Here is a 21581-nt window from a genome sequence, read left to right on the forward strand (position 1 = left end):
AGCCTCTTCAAACAACAAGCAAATAGATTAAATCACCAAAAACCTAAAAACATCAACCTATCTTATAGCCAAAATCGATTCAAACCCCAGAAATTCTAATCGGCGTCGACAATCCAACTCGGTTCGTTCATGAGAAAAACTCAAGTTCCTGATTTATTAGTTAGATTATTACTAGGTATTTCCCGTGTGATATATAAATCATGATTAAACTAGGGTTTTAAACTCAAACCACCACACGCCTTCTCTCCATCTCTCTCTCTTCCGGTCAGAGCTCTAATAGAAGTAAGGTCTTGTTGTATTTGGTATTAATAAGTACTATTTAGGTTTATGGACAAAATTTAATTTTAAATAAATTTCTATTTATGTTTACGAATAGAATTTTATTTTAGATAAATTTTTATTTAGACTTTTATTTATTATCTTTAAATTCTAACCCTTTAGTGGATCGTGTTATTATTTCATGTCTACGAATTTGAATAAATAATACTGATTTTAATATACAACAAAGTTGATGTGTATTTATGTAGTTTAAGTAAGGGTAAAAGTGATCTTTTACAAATATTTACATTCCTATTCTAATACGAACCAAACACCTAACTAGGAATATATTAGGAATCAAAATCTCATTTCTGGTCAAACCAAACATCAAACTACAGTAATCTGATTCTCAGAATTCACATTACGGGGCTGTGATTCTCAAGAATCATATTCCATTCCCGCGCGCCAAACATGACCTTAGGGTTTAAGATTTTCTAGTTTCTCCTAACTAAAGCTAGGAAATGATATAAAATTTATCTAAAATTACGATTAGATAGTTACAAGACATATTCTAATTATATATAAGAGAGTAATTATTTTGGATTTTCATATATCTTAAAATATTTTCGAAGTTTTTTAATTCTTCTTGATCGCCGGATGTCTTCTTCTAAATCTGTCACGCACATACACGTGTTACACGTATCTCAATTCTTGGACTCATCTTGATCGTCGGATCTCTTTAGCTCGATCCTTCTCTTAAGTCTTATGTCACGTATCTTATTAGATGTATTTAAAAATTATCTCTAAACTAATTTGAGATGCATCTAAACTCAGACTTCAAGACACCTCATATTTGAGCAAGAAGTTTTCTTTTGAACATAGGAGTCCAACCGGGAAGAAGATATACGAGGACAATGAACTGGTAGGCACTTCAGAGTTGAGACTAGATCATGACACAATTTCTGTCAAGCTTCAATGGGCCTATGCACCATCAAATCATGTAATATTTTGAATGCTTTAATCAAATGATAGGTTCTTTCTTAAGAAAAGAAAAAAAAAATTTGCCCTTATAACTATTTGACATCATCAAACCACCACCCACATGTAATCTCATGATTTCACTGCCTTTTCTACCCCCACAACCTAACGGATTTCATCACTCTCTTTATAGAAACCCTGGAATTCCGGTCGCCTACAAAATTACCACCACCCCCACATGTTCTAATCTAACTCTTAACTAACCCAACCATAACTCACCTCTCTCTGTCACCTTTACTCCCCCTAAATTTAGTAACTACTCTTCATTTCTTACACCCCAATTCCATCCTCAATTCCAGCACCCTCTTCTCTCTCTCTCTTTTTATGGTTCACTATAAATAGCATTTTAAGCCCACCATACTCTACTCATCACAACTTGCCTTTTCAACCAAGTATCTCTTTGATTCTCAAATACATACCCACAATGACCAAGTTTAGTATATTCACATTCCTCTTCTTCTTTCTTATTTCTCAAGTATCCTCAGCTAAATTAGTCCCAACTACTAATGCTCCTCCAGGATTTGTTACTACAAGAAATACCCAATTTTTACTCAATGAAACTCCATTTTTGTTCAATGGATTTAACTCTTATTGGATGATGCACGTCGGCTCTGACCCGACTCAGCGCTACAAAATTTCTGAAGTGTTCCGTGACGCGTCCGCTGCTGGACTTAGTGTATGTCGGACATGGGCTTTTAACGATGGTATTGATGGAGCATTACAAATATCACCAGGCGTGTATGATGAACGTGTCTTTCAGGCACTCGATTTTATCATTTCAGAAGCACGTAAATATGGAATTTATTTAATTTTGAGTCTCGTAAACAACTACAATGATTATGGAGGAAGACCACAATATGTAGAGTGGGCAAAAAATGCCGGTGTGCAAATTACAAGCGATGACGACTTTTACACCAATCCAATTGTGAAAAATTACTACAAGAATCATGTCAAGGTAATTTACTTACCAAACATATTATGTTTATTGGCTATGACATATTTTTGCGCCATATAAAGGTGGAATTATGTTGGTCCAAGCTGCGACCCGAGTTAACCTACTATCTGTTACTCTTTAAACTCTATATATTCATTAAAGTAGTCTCTGTAAACCATGGTCGTTAAATTAATTATAGACTCCTCATACGTATGACTTTGCGAATTTACTAATACATGACGTTTGGTGTATTGTCTTATTTTGCAGAGCGTTCTAACACGGTTCAACACTTTCAGTAAGATCGCGTATAAGGATGATCCAACAATTATGGCATGGGAACTCATAAACGAACCTCGTTCTAAAACCGATTACTCTGGAAAAACAATTCAAGGATGGGTACAAGAGATGGCAACATATACAAAGTCTATAGATAACAATCACTTGCTTGAGATTGGGATGGAAGGGTTCTATGGAGATTCAATGCCTGAGAAAAAACAATATAATCCAGGTTACCAAGTTGGAACAGATTTTATCTCCAACAACCTTGTTAAAGAAATCGATTTTGCAACAATACATGCCTACCCAGACATTTGGTAAGTTTCTTCTTCCAAATGGTTTATCATTACTCATTAACAAACATAACTAGAACCATTTATCTTTGTTCTTGTTCTTGTCACCGGTCTTGATATATTTTTTCACTTTTACTCCCTCCACAGGTTGTCAGGGCAAAGTGACAATGCACAATTAGGGTTTATGCAACAATGGATGTCAAGTCATTGGAAAGATTCAATGAACATATTGAAAAAGCCATTGGTTTTTGCTGAATTTGGAAAGTCAAGTAAAGATCAAGGATACACATTGACTGGAAGAAATTTATATATGAACACAGTTTATAGACACATTTATAATTTTGCAAGAAAGGGTGGAGCGATAGGAGGCGGTCTAGTATGGCAAATTGTAGCAGAAGGTATGGAGTCGTATTACGATGGTTACGAGATTGTTTTGTCCCAAATTCCATCCACAGCAGGACTGATTTCAGGGCAATCTCATAAAATGGCAGCTCTTGAACATATGCTACAAAATTAAGACAGCTCAAAACATGATTTTCAGATTTAACCAAAACTAGGAGTTAAATTAGTTTCATCGAATTAATATTTTTTTTTAGACAAATAGAAAGTTTAAGCTTATAGTAGAAAGGTGTAATCCATGGATTCTCCTAAGAATTCCGAGTGATTTTATTTAATTATGAATGAAATTTCACTTAAAAAAAAAAAACTGGTTGCCTGCTTATTACGTTGGTGCAATATTTGTAGTATAAATACATGTACATAATTCAAACTTGACTGGCCTAAATTTACTGTAAATGCAAACTGTGGAAATAAAAATGTATAATCAAAGAACGAGCCTTTCGAAGGAGGTAACCTAGTGCTTATTTTCAAAGGCCAATGGATAGTTTCAGGACGGAAGGATTACAAGTCAGGGAGGAGAGCCTAAAATTAGATGTAAACGAATTTGTATATGCGCTGTCTGTAAATTACGGGTGAAAAGAGTAACACTTTTGCTATGCATCCCCCATATAACTTAATTTTCTAACTTAACATCCGAAAAATGAAGGAAGTCGGAGGAAACTGTTGTGGTTGTGGCTAACTTAACATCCGAAAAATGAAGGAAGTCGGAGGAAACTGTTGTGGTTGTGGCTAACTTAACATCCGAAAAATGAAGGAAGTCGGAGGAAACTGTTGTGGTTGTGGCCAACAACCCTTTATTGGAGTGATAAGAGGTGTAATCTTCCACCTTAAAGGTCAAAGATTCGAGAAACACGCTGAACAATTAAAAAAAAAAAGGTTGTGGTTGTGTTTGATTGCCATCTTCGCAAAGAAAAAAGAATGAAAATATTAATTAAATTACCATTGGGTATTTTAAAGGAAAGAAACATTATTAAGATTTTCTCAACTTTCTCTAAAATCAGAAAAACCGTGATCTAGCTCTGGCTTAGGATATGTCTCTAGTCAAATATGTCTGCAATTATCTTTTGGGGATGGGTTTTAGGTCCAAAATCACAGGTCAATAGGTTGAGAGTCCAAAGATGATATTAAATAGAAAATAAGTCTATCTATTAAGAGTAATTTACGTGTAGATGGGATTGTGCGCCCACACAGGCCCCCACCAGAAGGGGCCCATTTATCTGGGAGTCTGTTAGTCTTAGTAAATAAATCCTACTAATTTTGAACGCGTGAAACAAAAACATTAATTGTGTGTTTGGTTGACGGAATCACGAATCCGCAGATTCATTAGTCCTTCGGATTCATGATTCTACGGATTCATGAGTCTAAGGTGTCATTTGTTTTTTTATTCTTTCATATCTGAAATCTGAATTGGGATCTAATTCAGATTTCAGATGTTTGTTTTTAAATTTAAGAAAATCTGAAAATTTAGATGAATTTGGTTCATGTCTGAAATGGGATGAAAATGAGGCCACTTATTTCAGACTTCAAAACAAGTCTGAAATAAATACCAAATTTCTGAAATGTCGTAAATAGCTTTATACCCCTGTGAAAAAAGTTAGGACTCATGTTCAGATTAGGTCACCATAAAACCACCACCACCACCATTAAACCACAAGACTACCACCAACACAAAACTAGCACAGACCACCACCACCACCACCACAGAACCCAAAACGACCACCAACAGGATCACCACATCACCACGACCACCACAGAACACTACCAACAGTACCACCACCACCACAGAACACCACCAACAGGACCACCACACTACTACCAAGACCACAAAGAACCAGATCGCCACCAGCACAACGAACCACCACCACTACAAACCTAACCGCCGCCACAACAAACAACACCACCACAAACCGAACTGCCACCACCACATAAACACCACGAAGACCACCATCGCACGCGACCACAATAGCAGGCAAGTGCTTCAACCCTCGCCATCATCTTGCTCGAAATTTCTTTGTAGACTCAGTTGTGGAGAGAGAAGAGAGAGAGAGAGAGAAAACAACAAAGAGTAGGAGACAGATTTATAGTCTAGGATTTCTTTTGGCTAAAATGAAGAAAGGTAAATTTATAAATTAGGGTGTTTCCGGGTTTAAAAGATAGATAAGGGCATAAAAGTGAAAATTATCATTCAGACTCAATATTTCAGATTTGGAAAACAAACATCTAACTTGTAAGATAATTCAGCCAATTTTCCAATTCAGAATTCAGACACGAAAAAAAACAAACAACACCTAAGTAATTCTTTTTGATTTGTTTGGTGACTAATAAGAATCATAAGATTTATTACTATTTGAGTATTTTTAAACGCTTATTTAAATAGATTATTGAAGAAACCTTATTCTCGAAACTAATTTTTTCAAAACCGCTTTTTTTCAAATATCGTTTCATTCGACAACCCTCCGTTTTCTTTATAATTTTCTTTCGAGAACTGGTTTTGCAATTTTTTCGTGAACTTTTTTTTTTCAAAATTAGTTTTTCCCGAAAACCTTTTTTCCCCGAATTATTTTATTTCAAAAATCGGGATTTCCTGAAACTTTTTTTTCACAAAAAAAATTTTTTTTTTCCGAAACTGATTTTTTACGAAATCCGTTTTTTCCTAGATTTTTTTTCGGGAAAACGGTCTTCATGAATCAAAACGATTTTCGGGGAAAAAACACTTTTCCGAAAAAAACATATTTTAATAATTTTTTGTGGTAGGAATTTTTTTTTTTTTTTTATTTTAAGTTTGAAATCTATGTTTATTAATCCAAAATCCTAGCAAATCTAAGGGGGTTGGGTGGGATTTTGGTCCAATACAAGTTTTGGACTTCGGAGTCCTTATGATTCAAGAGTCCTAGGATTCTTCGTAGGTAAATAGACTAAGGAATCTTGATTCCTACCAAATCTCACTTTTTGTAGGAATCCTACTTAGGAATCTTGCAACCAAACACACCATTAAGGTGTAACGACTTGACGGTAAGCCGCGTGGGCTTTACATAGCAGGTCGATTGTTCAAATCCCGTTGTTGACTTTTTTTCCTAATTTTTTTTTTGGAGTGATTACTCAATTTAAAGGGGTGCTTTTAAGATTACCCAATTTCTTAAGAGCGCACTCTTTATTCATGTTATGTTTGTTTTGTTTATTTTGAATATCCAACTATATTCAAATAACTTATTATTGTATTTGCAGCATGTAATACTTAATGCCTTTCAAATCTCGTTTTCCCACAGTCCGCAAATTTGGTAACTTTTTTTTGTTGAAAGGCAAATCTTATAACGTTGATAATCAAATAATTTATTGTAGTATTTGCATATCATATAATACATTAAAGATTTCGATATCACGTCTCTTCATTCTATGTAAATCCAATCTCTTTCATACAAATGTCTACCACCGATTCTTTGAAAATTAATTCTTTCTCTATCAAATCTATCTCTCTAAATTAAATTTTGGTTTGTGTAAAAGACACAGTCGGAACTATGATTTAGAATAAAAACCTCTACTAACTAAAAAAAGGTTTATTTAAATGTTCGGCCCACGACAGGGCAAACATTTATTGGGGTTGGATTCATCAAATATTTCTTATAAATTTTACACAAGTATAATAAAAAAATTGTCTTTATTACTTCGCATGTAAAAATTTACTTCGCTTGTACCAAAAGGGCACAATCAAAGTTTGGCAGTAGACCCCTAAACTGTTAGCCACGGTCCTGGTATAACCTCTATTTTCTCTATTACTACCTAAACTATCTCAGGTTAAACAAATTATCCAGATTAGAAGATATAAATAGTCTTTTCAGTTTTAAGAAAATAATTCATCGATAAGAAGTTTTCATCCCTACAAAAAGTTGTCTTTTCAATTTAAAGGAATGTTTCTCTAATCTTTTCACTCAAAGAAAAACGATTTTAGCTCCTTCTTCTTAGTTCATCAAGAGAAAACCTAGAGAAATCGCAGAGAAAATCCACCTACGCTTTTTAGTCTTCACCTGGAGAAAACTTAGAAGAACATGATGCTCAATGCCCAATGGATTAAATTTCTTCTTTTACCATATTCTCGTTTTTTTTCATAATAGATTGTTGTACCATGCATGATTTTGTTGTTCTTATTCTTAAAACTAGGATGTCAATCTTTTTCAACAAAAAATCACTATTTCTCTCTCTAGATACTCGTTTTTTCCAAAAAATTTGCATGAAAGGTAATTATATATTTTGCAAACTTTTTGTATATTCTCATACCATTTTCTTAATTCTAACAGTATATTTACATTTTGTAATTTTCTGGCTTACCCAAAAAATCAGTTACGTTTTGTAACTTTGAATGAACGAATTTGTATTGCAACCGAAAACGCCCTCAAATTCCTTGTAGCACTTCTTTGATTTTGTATAAATTGTGGAAAATTTTACCAACATTTTCTAAACTCTGACAAAAAATAACATATTTTGCAAAAATAACAATGTTACTCTCAAAATTATTTTATCGGTAGTAGAACTGTACAGATTTTTTCGTAAAGTTTTACATTTCAATTCTTTTATTTTATTTTTATATTTTATCATTCCATGAATTATGTTGTAATAGGTTTCTCTTAATTTTAATTACTTTAAATTTTAGGACAAATATCGTGAAATACGTTAAAAATGTTGAGAGTTAATGGAAAATTCTAGAAGATATCATAGAAATGTTAGCAATACCACAACGATGTGGACAATATTTTTTTATTATCTTTGAATATATCCATATATTTGGCCTACATGAGTGAAGATAGGAACACATGACTCTTTCTTAGTTATTCCCCATTTTATGAGAGACCGTAGAATTTTGTTCGCTAACATCTATTTCATGATCGGGTAACATGTGTATTGACATAACAAATAAACATTGAATGATACAAAAACATCAATTTAAAAGAATAAAAATGTAAAACTTTGAATCTATATACTTCTATTACAGTTAAATCCAACATATTTATATTTGTAAAAATGTGACGGATTTTTCAGAGTTTAGAAGATGTTGGTAGAGTTGTCAAAATTTATGAAAAAAATTAAAGAAATACTAAAAGAAAATTTATGCAAAAATATTAACAACGCATATTATGCTGTTAGAATCAACAAAATGCTACAATAATAATGAAAATGTCAGCAAAATATATATCAATTTACATGGACATTTCAAATGAAAACAAGATTAAATTTTTTATTCTAATATACAATTGTGTTGTTAAATCAGTAAAATGTCCGAAAAAATTGAAAACTTTGTTAATCTAAACTCAGTAACTCAAAGAACATGTTATACCTAAGTATGTTGTTGGAATCAATAAAATGTTTGATAAATAATCAAACTTTTGTTCACCTACTCTAACCAAGTAATAACACATGTTATATATAATTATAACCAAGTAATCAAAATTAATAAAATGCTAGAAAATATTGAAAATTATGTTATATATAAGTATGTTGTTGAAATAAATTAAATGCTAGTTGAAAAATAATCAAACTTTTGTTCACATTTTTTAGTTAATACATTGTTTCTCTACAACTGTTATTTAGTAATTTAAGACATGTTTTCTTTAGTTTTTTGTTTTTTTGAGAAAAATCTATATATAAATAAAACTAAATAGTCCACAAACAGAGCGTTAAACCAATAAAAAAATGACTACAAAGTAAAGATTTAACTTCTAAGGACAAAATTAACCAGGGACTCTCACCCATTAACTGTTTATCAAAAACTGGTGAACGTTCGAGAACATTAATGTCATTGCAGGATCCAGGCATCCCAAAAGATGCATGCCCTATATAGAAATCTGACGATACAACTGCTTCTAGGATGATAGTTGGGGCTTTGACATGACCAATGTAGGTTCCGTGTCATGCGACGGGACATTTATTCCATTCCCAATGCATACAATCCATACTCCCTAGCATTCGCGGAAATCTTTGTGATTCACCAAGTGCTAGGAGTCTAGATATATCTGACTCATTCGGATCCCTTATCTATCTAGGGTCGAAGACATAGATGACTCCTATTATAAATTCTCTTAAAGATTCAATGATAGCAGACTTACCAATCCGACGCGCAGGGAGGACTTGCTCAAAGAAAAGGAGGAATAACAGGCACTAATAGTAAGAGTGGGAAGAGATGATGAATTGAATACTTATAGGCTTTCTTACACTCGGGAGAGAACGGCTTACAAGCAAAGAATAGGAATTAAAACCTGAAAAGAGCTCTTTCTCGGCATCCGGATTCTCGCCATCCCAGAAGTTGACTTCTTTGCTGGGCTACTAGAATAGGCTATGATTCCTAGTCCTTGTTATAAGGTTCACTATGCTCTATGTATTCGTCTTGTGAATCACTCGGACCTCCATTTGCAAACATCCTCATTACAAATGTAATTTTTTGATGAGGTGACAATCCCTTTGGCCCATTGCATCAATTCTTTCGGTAAATTTGGGGTTGTATTCCCCAACCGCATTGAGGATACGCATAAATAAATCATGATTCATCCCGTAGCGTGAGCGAAACATTGTATCATCATATGTTTTAGTTTCATTGAAATAATCTCTCATAATGGTTTCATGATGGAGTTTTCTAGTACGATCTATCGTTTGGTGACCCAAAACATAATTAACATGACGAGAATACAACCCCAAATTTACGCATTGAGAATACCCATAAATAAATCACGATTCATCCTGTAGCTTGAGCGAAATATTGTACCATCATGCGTTCGAGTTTCATTGAAATAATCTCTCACAATGGTTTCATGACGGAGTTGTCTACTACGATCTATTGTTTGGTGACCCGAAACAGAAGCAACATGACGAGAACGTTTTCGTGTAGCTTTTGTTTCCATCTCTTTTAACATTCTGCGATCATCATCATCCCTGTGTCGAGCCCATTCATATTCTTCCAGCATCAAGTTTAATAAAGTAAAATCGGGATTCATTGTAGAGAACGATAGAGGGTATAGAAAAAGAACATGGAAGATAAAGTTTGATGAGTTTGTAGAGAAAGAAGAAGATGGAGTTTGATGAGTTTGTAGAGAAAGGGAGTTGTATTTAAAGATAAATAATGAGAAATTTAATACGGTTATTGGATGGGTAGAAAAGAGAGAACTTCAAATTTTCGGCCTTAAGAGAGGTTGGGGTTGGAGCTGAATTTTTAAGGCTGAGTCGAGGCTGAAAATTTTGGGTGAAAAAATGTTTTTTCGGCCTAAGATAGGTTGGGGTTGGAGATGCTCTTAGGTGGCTTACATGGAGCTAGACACGTAAATAGGAATAAAAAGAGTAAATTATCACTTTCTTCTCATATGACCGAAATGGGAGAAAAAAGATATCGAAGGGATCCAACGACAAGTGGAGTCAATTGCGGGTCCACGGTGAAGACAGAAGTGAAATCGGAGTTCGGATGGGAAGTTATGAAATAAAGAAGCCGAGGTCTTTTCTTGAAATTAGATTTGTAGAGAAAAAAATGAAGGCACCCCCTTGGGTGTTTAATGAAAATCAAAACCAAACCTAAAGCCCACAAACCCGAAAAAAAAAAAACGGAAACAATTGAGAAGTCTATAGGTACCCATTCTTTTATGTCTTAGGGTTTTGATGAAAAGTTCGAAAAAAAAGACACCGAGTCTTGGAGTTAGAGATTGGGAGGCTAGGGTTCTTGGTGAAATTTGGAAAGAGTTCTAGGGTTTTTAAGTTCAAGAGAGGGTTGGTGTAAGAGAGCTTGAGAGAGAAGGGGTTGTCGGTTCTAGCTCGCCCGACTAACAAAGCTAGGCCGGCAAAAGCTAGGACCGGTCGGAACAGCAAGAGGGCGAGCAGGTCGGCCTGAAGTGCAGCAGCTCGGGATGCCTCCAAGATGGCACGAGACCCCTAGGGATTTCTCATGTGCGGGTCGGCATGAAGACCGGTTGCAAGCTCGGGACGGCAAGGACAGTAGCTAAGGTGCGGCTTAAGCTTTTGGCCAGACTTCACTCCATTTGCCTGGATTCTTAGAGGTGGTGCCGGCCATTATTTTGGCTGGAGAATTTGGGGCATTTTGATGAGAATGACCTTGCCTTGCTGTCTATGTGATTTCCTTGTGTTGTCCTTGCTATTTGGTGCTGATTTGCTAAAGAGAGAAAGCTTGGGTGAAGCTTTAATGGTGGACTTGTGATTTTGAGGAAGAAGATGACTGATTTGGAGGAAGAACATATTCGACGACACTTGGTTGGGCTTCCATTCATTCTAACTTTCGAGCAAGAAGCTTCCAACTTATTCAAGGCTAAACCCATCTTACGTTTCAGCGAGTAGAATTTCATAAACAACTCTAATGTTCTGAAGTTGGGTTTGATCTTTCCCTTTTAGCACCTTCTAAAATCTATTCAGCTTCTTTGAGCACATCACGGTTGAGGTAAGAATCGGTAAGAACATTAGCAACTCTGACATCTCTTAAAAAACCCGATGCCCACTCTTTGAAGTACTTCAGAACCTGTAACACCCCTATTCTCTATATATATCAAATTAGTGGAAATAACAAAAATTCTAGGTCAATTTGGGGTTGGGCCTAATATGAAGAGTAAGTTAGTGTGGGCTTGAGCATCATAAAATAGAAGTGGGTTAGAAGGAAAACTAGGGTTGCTTGAGTTAATTACATAAAAAGGGGTCTAGAGCTCTTTTTGTAGATCTAGAACAAAACTTAGAGAGAGAAAGAGAAATGGTATTCTTTGGAGAAGATTTTGATGAATAAGTTGAAGAAATCTATGTATTGTTTATGTTGTGGTTAGTATATCTTCTTAATCCTCAACAAACCACTCTTAGTGAATGAAGAATGGATAAAGAAGAAAAGAGGTAGAGATGGAGTTCTCTAGAGAGAGAAAGGGGCATGATTGTGGTCTTGATGTCATCTAAGGCAAAAGAGGTAGATTTCTTATCTCCTAATTCTTTTGTAGGCTTTTTCAATTGATTCCATGATAGGTTTAGTATTGTTAATCACATAAAGTTATATAAAGGATGATTGAATGATTTAGATATTAGTTCTATCTTGAATTCCATAAAATATCTATATAGGACAATGTTTTGATCTAACTTCAAAATTAGATCTGGATTTATTGGTAACGAATCTAGGTGTCTATCTTATATGGTTGGAAAGGTCTGTTTGTCTACTTTCTAGTGGTTCAAATGGTGAGTTAATTGGAGTTCCGAGCGAGGAGTTACAATTGTTTTCGTACGAGGTGTCAGAGCAGTCCCTACTGTATTTCTGTCTAGATTAAAAGTAAATCTGGTATTGATTGATAATGAATCTTGGTGTGTATCTTATATGGTTGTAAATTTCTGTTTGTCTACTTTCTAGTGGTTCAAACGGTTAGTTAATTGGAGTTCCGAGCGAGGAGTTATAATAGTTTTCGTACGAGGTGTCACAGCAGTCCCTACTGTATTTCGGTGTAGATTAAAATTAGATCTGGTATTGATTGGTAATGAATCTCGGTGTGTATCTTATATGGTTGGAAAGGTCTGTTTGTCTACTTTCTATTGGTTCAAACGGTGAGTTAATTGAAGTTGCGAGTGAGAAGTTATAATAGTTTTTGTACTAGGTGTCGATACAATCTCCAATGAGCTAATTGATTGAGATAAGTCACATGGTTTCTATTCTGTAAGCAATGTATTTCCTAGGTATATGATACCTTATATTGGGGAGTCTATATTCGTTAACTATTATTGTTATTTGTTTGTTTGGGTTGTGATCCACGTGAGGATCTATTATGAGCAACATCCATTTTGACTTGCCATGTGTTGTTGGCTTGAATGGTTTGGAAAACTTGTTTGTAATTCTTTATTAGAGCCAATGTTTGTGGTGTTATGCTATTATGATGCTATTATGTGTGTGATGCGATGGATGTGATGGAGGGTTGAATGAGTTTATGTGGTTGGTTCGACCCTCTCTACCGAAGGTGATGTAGGTATGGAGCGTATGGGGTCGGCGCTAACACAATGGATGACCTTGTGGGCCACACTCTCATTCGACTTATGTTTGTTGTATGATGTTATTATGTGTGTGATGTGATGGAAGGTTGTATGAGTTTATGTGGTTGGTTCAACCCTCTCTACCGAAGGTGATGTAGGTATGGAGCGTATGGGGTCGGCGCTAACACAATGGATGACCTTGTGGGCCACACTCTCATTCGACTTATGTTTGTTGTATGATGTTATTATGTGTGTGATGTGATGGAAGGTTGTATGAGTTTATGTGGTTGGTTCGACTCTCTCTACCGAAGGTGATGTAGGTATGGAGCGTATGGGGTCGGCGCTAACACAATGGATGACCTTGTGGGCCACACTCTCATTCGACTTATGTTTGTTGTATGATGTTATTATGTGTGTGATGTGATGGAAGGTTGTATGAGTTTATGTGGTTGGTTCGACCCTCTCTACCGAAGGTGATGTAGGTATGGAGCGTATGGGGTCGGTGCTAACACAATGGATGACCTTGTGGACCACACTCTCATACAACGAAGACACCAACTTGTCATATCATTCGACGAGAGTTGGATGATTGTGTCTTTGGCATAATGTTTTGTTGACTTAATCGTCAAGTTAGGGTTCTATAAAGGTCTATCTTGGTGAATAGTGTGATCTTTTTATACCTATTGAAAAAGAGAAAGATTATTATCACGAGAGTTAATATTGGATTAGAATACGAGGACGTTGAAAGCCTAATAACCAAGAACATAAATTACTAATTTCTACATGCGTGTGGTAAATCTCGTGGTATTATGTTAGTTGTCACGTTAAATTGTAGATAACGCCAATAATGAATATGAATGAAATACTTCCTTGATTGGGGATTGAGCTTGCCTACCCGAGACTTAGGTTTGAGGAAATCTACTGCAGTTGGGTTTTAACCCAGCTATTTCGTTTTTTCAGGTATTGATTGTGCACTCATGGTAGGCGTCGCTCGTGGATCCAGTTTGAAGGTCTCAAATCTTCGATTTCAAGGCGGCTTGAGATTTGGGATTTGGGGCGCTACAGAACCCCATCTATATCTCCCCTGTCTAGCAAGAGCGGAAGAGTTTGAAGCAAATTGAGGTAGCTAAGATTAGCGGCTCTTGGAAAAGCGGATCTCAGACAGTCAGACACGCGCAAACACGATTTACTCCCGACTTACTCCAACTATGGGAATATTAGCTCATGAGGATATCATAAGCTTTACGATCATGACTTCATTTACCTTTTCAAACTCACCGAGAGCTAAATTCGCTTTCTCAAATAACCCAACTTCGACATAAATCGTGGTGAGGACTTCAGCCAACGACGTCAGGGAGGCGTCAGGTTTACCGTTAAAGCCCTAAAGTGGCCGGATGCTTACAGAACCCTCAATAACAGTTTGGCCGGGTGCTTTTAGCAGCTCCCTTTATTGAATGACCTATTAAGACGGATTGGGTGGAACAGACCCGACCCATTGCTCTCATAAGCAACAACAAAGAAATCCAAGGGACCGAAACAATTTAATAACTTAAATCTTGGAAGAGACGAACAGATATCTAGAGAAAAAAAAATTCAGTTATCCCAGAGGAATCAGAACTTCACCAATCAACAATCATGGCTTCTGGAAATTCTAATTCAACTATAGAATTCACCGATCAGGTATATCGTTTCTTTATACTTCATAAGCTAGTGTTCTTCCCCAAAAGATATATCAGAACTGTTTCAAGCTTATAAGCTACCGTTTTCAGTTCAAGAACTCAAAATACTAACCTATTGCACTTTATGTTCTCATTTTTTTTTGCCCTAAATATATGAATTTTGGTTAAGTACCGTTTTATGCTCATAAGCTTGAATTTTTTTTTTCAGGTTTTGGTGGAAAACAACTTGAATGTGAGGACATTAATTCTTAATAGACCCCGCCAATTGAATGCCCTTTCACTTCCCATGGTATACTGAAGCTATTATTTTTTGTAAACTTTCCAATTTTTGCTAATTGTTTGTAAAGTTAGTCACAAAGGTTTGAAGCTTTGCACAGTTAAGAGCTTGTCCTTAAGAAATGTATTTTGCTCTGGTTTCTATTTATTGAGTTAGTTGTATTGGTACTTTAGTATGGTGATGAATGATTGAACTACTTACAGATGGCTATTGTGATAATGAACGGTTAATGATCTGGTCACTTGGCTGATATAGATAAACCATTTCAGTATGTTCTAATTGGGGCTTGTAACTGTTAAGTTTGTGGCCATCCAACTCAAAACCAATCCGCAATGAGTGGAGAGGACCTAGACATTATATTCTTGGTTGCTAGATCGGCCTTTTTCCCATGTGAGACTATTCTCACACGCCCCCCCGCATGTGTGGCGTTCTTTGAGCCTAACACGTGTTTAGTTTTCTTTACGGATGACATGGAGCACGTGTGGCTTTTAAGCCTATCGCGTGTTGGTGTAGCTTTGATACCATGTTAAGTTTGTGGTCATCCAACTTAAAACCAATTAGCAATGAGTGGAGAGGACTTAGACATTGTATTCTTGGTTGCTAGATCGCCCTTCTCCCATATGGGACTATTCTCACAGTAACATTCTGGCGAAACTTTTGGACATGATATTGTCGTAGAATTCTTCATCCTAGTTCCAATAGTACTTGAACTCAGTTTAAATTGAAGTTCATAATCTGTTATCATGCGAACTTTGATGGCTGAGAGAATCACTAATTTGTTAGTGATGGGTTCTTAGGTATCTCGCTTGCTGGAGCTTTTTCTTTCTTATGAGAACGACCCGAATGTGAAGTTGATAATAGTAAAGGTAATACTTATCTAAACCCATGATCATATTAACATTCATGTCCGCAAGAAACACCTTAGTCCTAATGTTATCTTAGTGCTTCCTAACTGATAGACAATATTTATTGGTTTTACCATGCAAACATGTCTAGAGTCTTTCATGTTGGGTTGTGCCCTTGTTTGTTGTATTGAAATTGTTCAATATTATGGATCCAGGGACAAGGTAGAGCATTTTGCGCTGGTGGTGATGTTGCAGCTGTCGTTCATAATATTAATAAAGGTGAAGTATTGTCATTCAGGATATGTTTATTCTGATTCTTGATATCTGAATTAGAATGTGTTATCTGTGATTAGCAAACACATTTATAGTTGCTCCTCTTGTACATTTCTTCACCCCTTGGTGAATTGTGTTCTTATATGAACATGAATTAACTTCCTGCTAGATCAAGTCAAGTGATTTTCCCTGACGTGTTCATCCATGTCGTCCACCAGGTTCTTGGAAATTAGGTGCAGACTATTTCCGAAATGAATTTATCTTAAATTATTTGATGGCAACCTACAGTAAACCCCAGGTGACTCTTTTCTAACTTTCATAGTTATATTCAATATAGTGCTTGGTTATTATGAGTCAATTCCACCTATCTTTATATAACGTCTATGATTTTTTAAAGGTTTCACTTCTCAACGGAATTGTGATGGGAGGTGGTGCTGGAGCTTCCATTCATGGCAGATTTCGTGTTGCGACTGAGAACTCGGTATTTGTCTATTCGTTGAGTTTCATGTCTTTTTTTCTCTTTACCTGAAATATTATTTTACAAAGATGGTATTATCAGATAAATGGTAATCTTTAGAATTTTGAAGTTCACATTTATAAGTTGGTGGCTTGGTGCATAATCTTAAGTAATTCACCGAGTTGATTGCAGCCTAAATGCCTTTATGGCGAAGTATGCCCGATGTAAGATTGTTGTGGTGATTGGTATCCGAAAGTATATTCTCTGTGATTTTTTTTTTTCAAAAAATGAATAACATTATAACTGCTTCTTAAGTCTTAGTGGTTGCCAGACTTTCTTCTCAAGGACTAACATCTGAAGACATTATTATTGTTATTTTCGTTCTGACATTTCATCTGATTATGGCCTTTCCTACAGGTGTTTGCTATGCCAGAAACAGCACTGGGATTATTCCCAGATGTAGGCGCTTCTTATTTTCTATCTAGACTCCCTGGCTTCTTTGGTAATGCCTTATATAAGTATCAGTTTTCAGTAGTATGTTACTATATGTTATTACACTTCAGTTGTTCGTAATACAGGATACTGGCACTAATTATTTTCTTAATTGACTAATCTCCTACGATCCCTAATTATTTCATACTGGCACTAATTATTTTCTTACTTGATCAAGAGAAAAACTACTAAGTTATTTCTTATTTCTCACAAGTATGAAATAAGGGATCGTGGGAGATCTTTAGTTGGCCAAGATTAAGACAGATTTTTGTGGCGCAAATGAGGATAATTCTATGTCTATATATGCGTTAACGGTCTACTAGTAATGAAGATCATTCAAATCATTTCCTTCTGAAATTTCAAGGTCAACTATTTTATAGGCATCTGGTTGGGTCATTTTTAGTATATGGTGTTGGTAGGAATTGGAGAGAGTTGTGAAACATGTAGATTGTTACTTTTGGGTAATCCTTCAATGATCTTATCTAACATCAACTAATTTATATATCTTATTTCAGGAGAATATGTTGGTCTTACGGGTGCAAGGTTGGATGGCGCTGAAATGCTTGCATGTGGCCTTGCAACTCATTTTATCCCTTCTATGGTATACGCCTTTTCTACTTAAATTTGTTATGATAAAGACGCTACATAGGTATTGAAATAATATGAGGAATATATTGTTGTTGCATCACAAAGGCAGTAATCGCTTAACCACATCTATTCGTTATATAGAAGTATACTATGTCTGCTACAAAGGCATCTATTCATTATTGTGCTTCAAAAATTTCTCAAGGTTAATGGGTTAAAACTTATTTGTATCACTCATATGATTCATTTGGTTGATTCCTGACTCACCTCGAATTCCATTCTATCATCCTTATTAATGATATCTAAGGTTTAGTAAATAGATTTCTGAAAAAAAAACCTTGTCTGGAAACCTATCATTACAACATCACAATGGTGGTTCTTTAGCTACTCCACTTGTGAAAGAGTTATTTTTCCTGGTGGGATGTAAGTATATGACTGGTTTCTTAACTCGTCGACCGTTAGTGAGCAGAAATTGCCATTGCTGGAAGAAGAGCTAAAGAAGGCGAACACTGGCAATCCAACTATTCTCTCCGCAATTCTGGATGGGTTTTCACAGCAACCACAATTGAAAGAAAAGAGCCCTTATCACAAGTAAGTCTGATCTTTCACCTGAGAGAAGTGTACTTAGTAGGACATGCTATGATTTTTATGTTCTACTCCAAAAGCTAATAAAGAAAATCTAGCTCCAAAGCTTTAACTAAGATTTTCTTCTCTCGTTACTGTGGTGTCTTTTGTTTCTCTCCCTAACCATTTGCTGCAAGGATATCCTTCATCAGGCTCTTGTGTTTTATATAAATATAATCGAAACATATTGTTCATGTGTTCGCCAAGTACATTTACAGTACTTGTTTCAATTCCCTAGATTTTCTAAGATTTGGTTCTTTGATTTCTTAACTGCAGACTGGACGTCATCGACAGATGCTTTTCCAGAAGGACAGTAGAAGAAATTATCTTTTCTCTTGTAAGTTATGAGCAATTGAACATGTCTACTTTGTATTTTTATGATATTTACAGTATCACTTGAACACATCATATTTTAATGATAGGAGGAGGAGGCTGTAAACGGGGAGGAATGGGTTTCCAAAGCAGTACACTCATTGAAGACAGCATCACCAATGAGCCTCAAAATTTCTCTTAGATCGGTATCAGACTATCTATATGATATCCTTTTCTTTCTAATGTCCCCTTATCATATTTAATATGAACATACTGCATACTAGTATAAATTATGTATCAAAGTAATAAGTTAGTAAACATTATGATATACATGCCATACACAAAAAGAAAAGGAAAAAAGATGCATGACTTGCATCCTATTATGTGCTTATATAAGATAAATTTTATGGAAAAAATCATGAAAGTAAGCAAAAAATAAAAGAAGAAATATGCCCGGTACCAAGAAACGGATTGTAGTGAAGGAACGGTATAATCCCTCACCGGTACTTCAGCAATTTTGAACAATCCAAAATGGCAGTATGACATAGCACCAAAGCAATCATTTTCAAGTCACGGAAACCTATGACTAATGCAATTATCTAAAGCACTTCTCCTCAAACCTTTATATAGTAAAATTTATGTCTTTGTGTTAAGTTTCTATTGGAAATGGTTCCAGATCAGAGAAGGTAGGCTACAAGGTGTTGGTGAGTGCCTTATCAAAGAATACCGTATTGTCTGTCATGTGTTGCGCAAAGAAGTCAGCAAGGATTTCTTTGAGGTATATAGACAAAAGTTGGTAACTTTTTTCTTTTCGTGTTCATCTGTTGTGTTCTTTTTCTCAAGGCCATTCCAAATGTAGGGTTGCAGAGCTATTCTATTGGATAAAGACAGAAACCCTAAGGTTTGATCACACTTCCTCATTTTCTAGCTATTTTCAAGTTTTCCAGTTCCTCGTAATAGATTAACCTTAAATTTCTTTCCGGTGCCAAACATATTGTTGGTTATCTTTTCAGTGGGAGCCATCTAGTTTAGAACTTATTAGCGGCCATATGGTTGATAGATACTTCGACAAAGTTGACGATAAAGAATGGGAAGACTTGGCATTACCAGCTAGATCCAACTTACCTGCCTTCGCTATATCGAAGCTTTGAGAACCTCTAAAGCTACGTGCCTACGTTGCTTGTATTGTTCGTTGTAAGTCAAAATTTGATCCGTTAAACTTAAATTTGATACTCATCTTCTATGAACAAGGATGTAGAAATAAATTATAGGAAGAATGCTGACCTCTACATGATGTCAAGAAAAATAAAGTCCTCAAGATTGAAGGAGAATGTTTTAGAAATCAATATATTGGAATAAAGTTTAGTTATCTGATGGTTTTTATAAGTCTTTTTATTTAGTTTTGACTTGACATGATTTAGCCTTACAGACTGATGAGAATGTGGAGTTGAACTTAGAATTTGTTTCATCAGAACTTAGAACAATAGCCATCCTTCAAAATCGATTTGTGTCTCTTTGAGAAAATTTGATATATTGATAATTGACAGGTCAGCCTTCTAAACTTGCATTATAAGCTAGCAAATGTCCAAACTGTATGCTAGTCCTTTTGGGTGGATTTGGCGCGAAGCCTGGGGTTGTCTAGGGAAGGACCATGCCGAAAATAAACCCTGTACCAAATGGAGCTCGCTTGAGTAAGTTCATGTATAGTGCTGAAATCAGTTATAATGTGGGTGATATTCGGATGGTGTATAATATGGTATTTGAGGCTTTCGGCATAGGAATGAGCTCTCTTTAGTGGTGCTAGATGATGTTAGCTAGAAGGAGCACATTGATTGCACTTAGTTCACCTTTCTCGGGAAAACCTTCTAGACTTCGGTTATAAAATAGCATCTTCTCTTACATATTGGCTTGGCCTTACTGGGATGTTTTTTTTGGGGCCTATGCTGGTCAGTTGAAGAAGCATACGATGGTCCAGAACAGTCTAAGCCTAGAAAAACTCATGAACTATGTAGAGCTACGTCGAGGGACTTTAGTAGAATAAGAGCAAACCCAATGATGTGATGGGGCTGGGCTCCCAATTTTGGGAGTCCCTGAATTTTTCGATTCTTATGTCGGGCTCTCAACCCAAATTTTAGGAGGCCCCAACGGCTATATTTTGGGGTGAGAGCCCCTCCCCCCGGGCTCCCCGGTTGGGATGGGAACGTGAGGGTCTGCACCAGCTCAAAAATCCAAATTTAAAATCTTATTTGGGGACCTGATATCCAATTGTATGACAAGCTAAGCTTCAAAATCAAGAAATGAGTTACACCAAAAAGCCGATTTAGTTGAAAAATGTTGCAAGTAGAAGGGGTGGAAATAGTCTTTTTTGAAAATCAAGAGTTATCTTGAAAAATCATAAGAGATCTGTTGAAATTCTTTTTTTTGTTGTCTTCAAGAAATTGATATTTTTGTCTAGTTTAGATCAATCAGTTGGGAGTTCAACAATATCTTCAAATGAACATGTGGTGGGAGATATTGCAGACAAAACAAGGTTAGGTTTGAAATCACTTTCATTGGTATTTAACCACATATTGTTGGATTTGAAGTGATTAAATCTTCAATTGGATTTTGATCTTGTTGATAATTACAGTAAACAATTTTAATGACTTCTTAGAGGTTTTGTGGTGTCACTTAGATCTATGGAATCTTTAGAATGTGATTGTAATTTTGAAGGGTTTGTCTCATCCATGTGTATGACACGCGGTCTGTGAATTCGACTCATCCACATCTGACTCATTTGAGGACATTTTGATATTTAACCCGAAATTGAGGTTTAAAATATGTCTAACTAAAATGGGTAGAGGATAATCTTTTACTAAGTCGTTTTCAGA

The 21581-nt window shown here is 35.7% G+C and overlaps 2 protein-coding genes across 4 annotated transcripts; both read left to right on the plus strand.

Annotated features, from left to right (window-relative positions):
* The first annotated feature begins 1576 nt into the window (after positions 1-1576).
* On the plus strand, positions 1577-3476 carry LOC147544427 (mannan endo-1,4-beta-mannosidase 5-like). Its single transcript, XM_086634580.1, has 3 exons — positions 1577-2251; positions 2498-2823; positions 2947-3476. The coding sequence occupies exons 1-3, from the start codon at positions 1721-1723 to the stop codon at positions 3314-3316; spliced, it is 1227 nt and encodes a 408-aa protein (XP_086490706.1). The 5' UTR covers positions 1577-1720; the 3' UTR covers positions 3317-3476.
* Positions 3477-10175: 6699 nt separating this feature from the next.
* LOC147544428 (3-hydroxyisobutyryl-CoA hydrolase 1-like) lies at positions 10176-21531 on the plus strand. Of its 3 annotated transcripts, XM_086673257.1 has the most exons (16): positions 11891-12124; positions 14128-14847; positions 15055-15135; positions 15921-15989; positions 16184-16247; positions 16460-16539; positions 16639-16722; positions 17116-17200; positions 17706-17791; positions 18245-18366; positions 18676-18736; positions 18822-18917; positions 19388-19489; positions 19571-19612; positions 19725-19905; positions 20259-21531. In XM_086673257.1, exons 2-15 carry the CDS (start codon positions 14803-14805, stop codon positions 19860-19862), a joined length of 1155 nt encoding a protein of 384 aa, XP_086529383.1. In that variant the 5' UTR covers positions 11891-12124; positions 14128-14802; the 3' UTR covers positions 19863-19905; positions 20259-21531. The 3 variants fall into 3 exon arrangements, with proteins under 3 accessions (XP_086529382.1, XP_086529380.1, XP_086529383.1); XM_086673256.1 differs by lacking the exons at positions 11891-12124; positions 20259-21531 and adding an exon at positions 10176-11697 and having other exon boundaries at positions 14233-14847; positions 19725-20080; XM_086673254.1 differs by lacking the exon at positions 20259-21531 and having other exon boundaries at positions 11866-12124; positions 19725-20080.
* Positions 21532-21581: the final 50 nt, after the last annotated feature.

The sequence above is a fragment of the Eschscholzia californica genome, unplaced genomic scaffold (assembly GCF_041429995.1).
Source record: "Eschscholzia californica isolate CP2 unplaced genomic scaffold, dmEscCali1.0.p SCAF_4, whole genome shotgun sequence".
Taxonomy (NCBI): domain Eukaryota; kingdom Viridiplantae; phylum Streptophyta; class Magnoliopsida; order Ranunculales; family Papaveraceae; genus Eschscholzia; species Eschscholzia californica.

Coding starts and splice junctions, on each gene's coding strand:
- LOC147544427 (XM_086634580.1), top strand. CDS start 1,721: ATGACCAAGTTTAGTATATTCACATTCCTCTTCTTCTTTCTTATTTCT. Junction 2,252..2,497: donor ACTACAAGAATCATGTCAAG/GTAATTTACTTA, acceptor CTTATTTTGCAG/AGCGTTCTAACACGGTTCAA. Junction 2,824..2,946: donor CATGCCTACCCAGACATTTG/GTAAGTTTCTTC, acceptor CTCCCTCCACAG/GTTGTCAGGGCAAAGTGACA.
- LOC147544428 (XM_086673256.1), top strand. CDS start 14,803: ATGGCTTCTGGAAATTCTAATTCAACTATAGAATTCACCGATCAG. Junction 18,367..18,675: donor GAAAAGAGCCCTTATCACAA/GTAAGTCTGATC, acceptor TCTTAACTGCAG/ACTGGACGTCATCGACAGAT. Junction 18,737..18,821: donor AAGAAATTATCTTTTCTCTT/GTAAGTTATGAG, acceptor TTTTAATGATAG/GAGGAGGAGGCTGTAAACGG.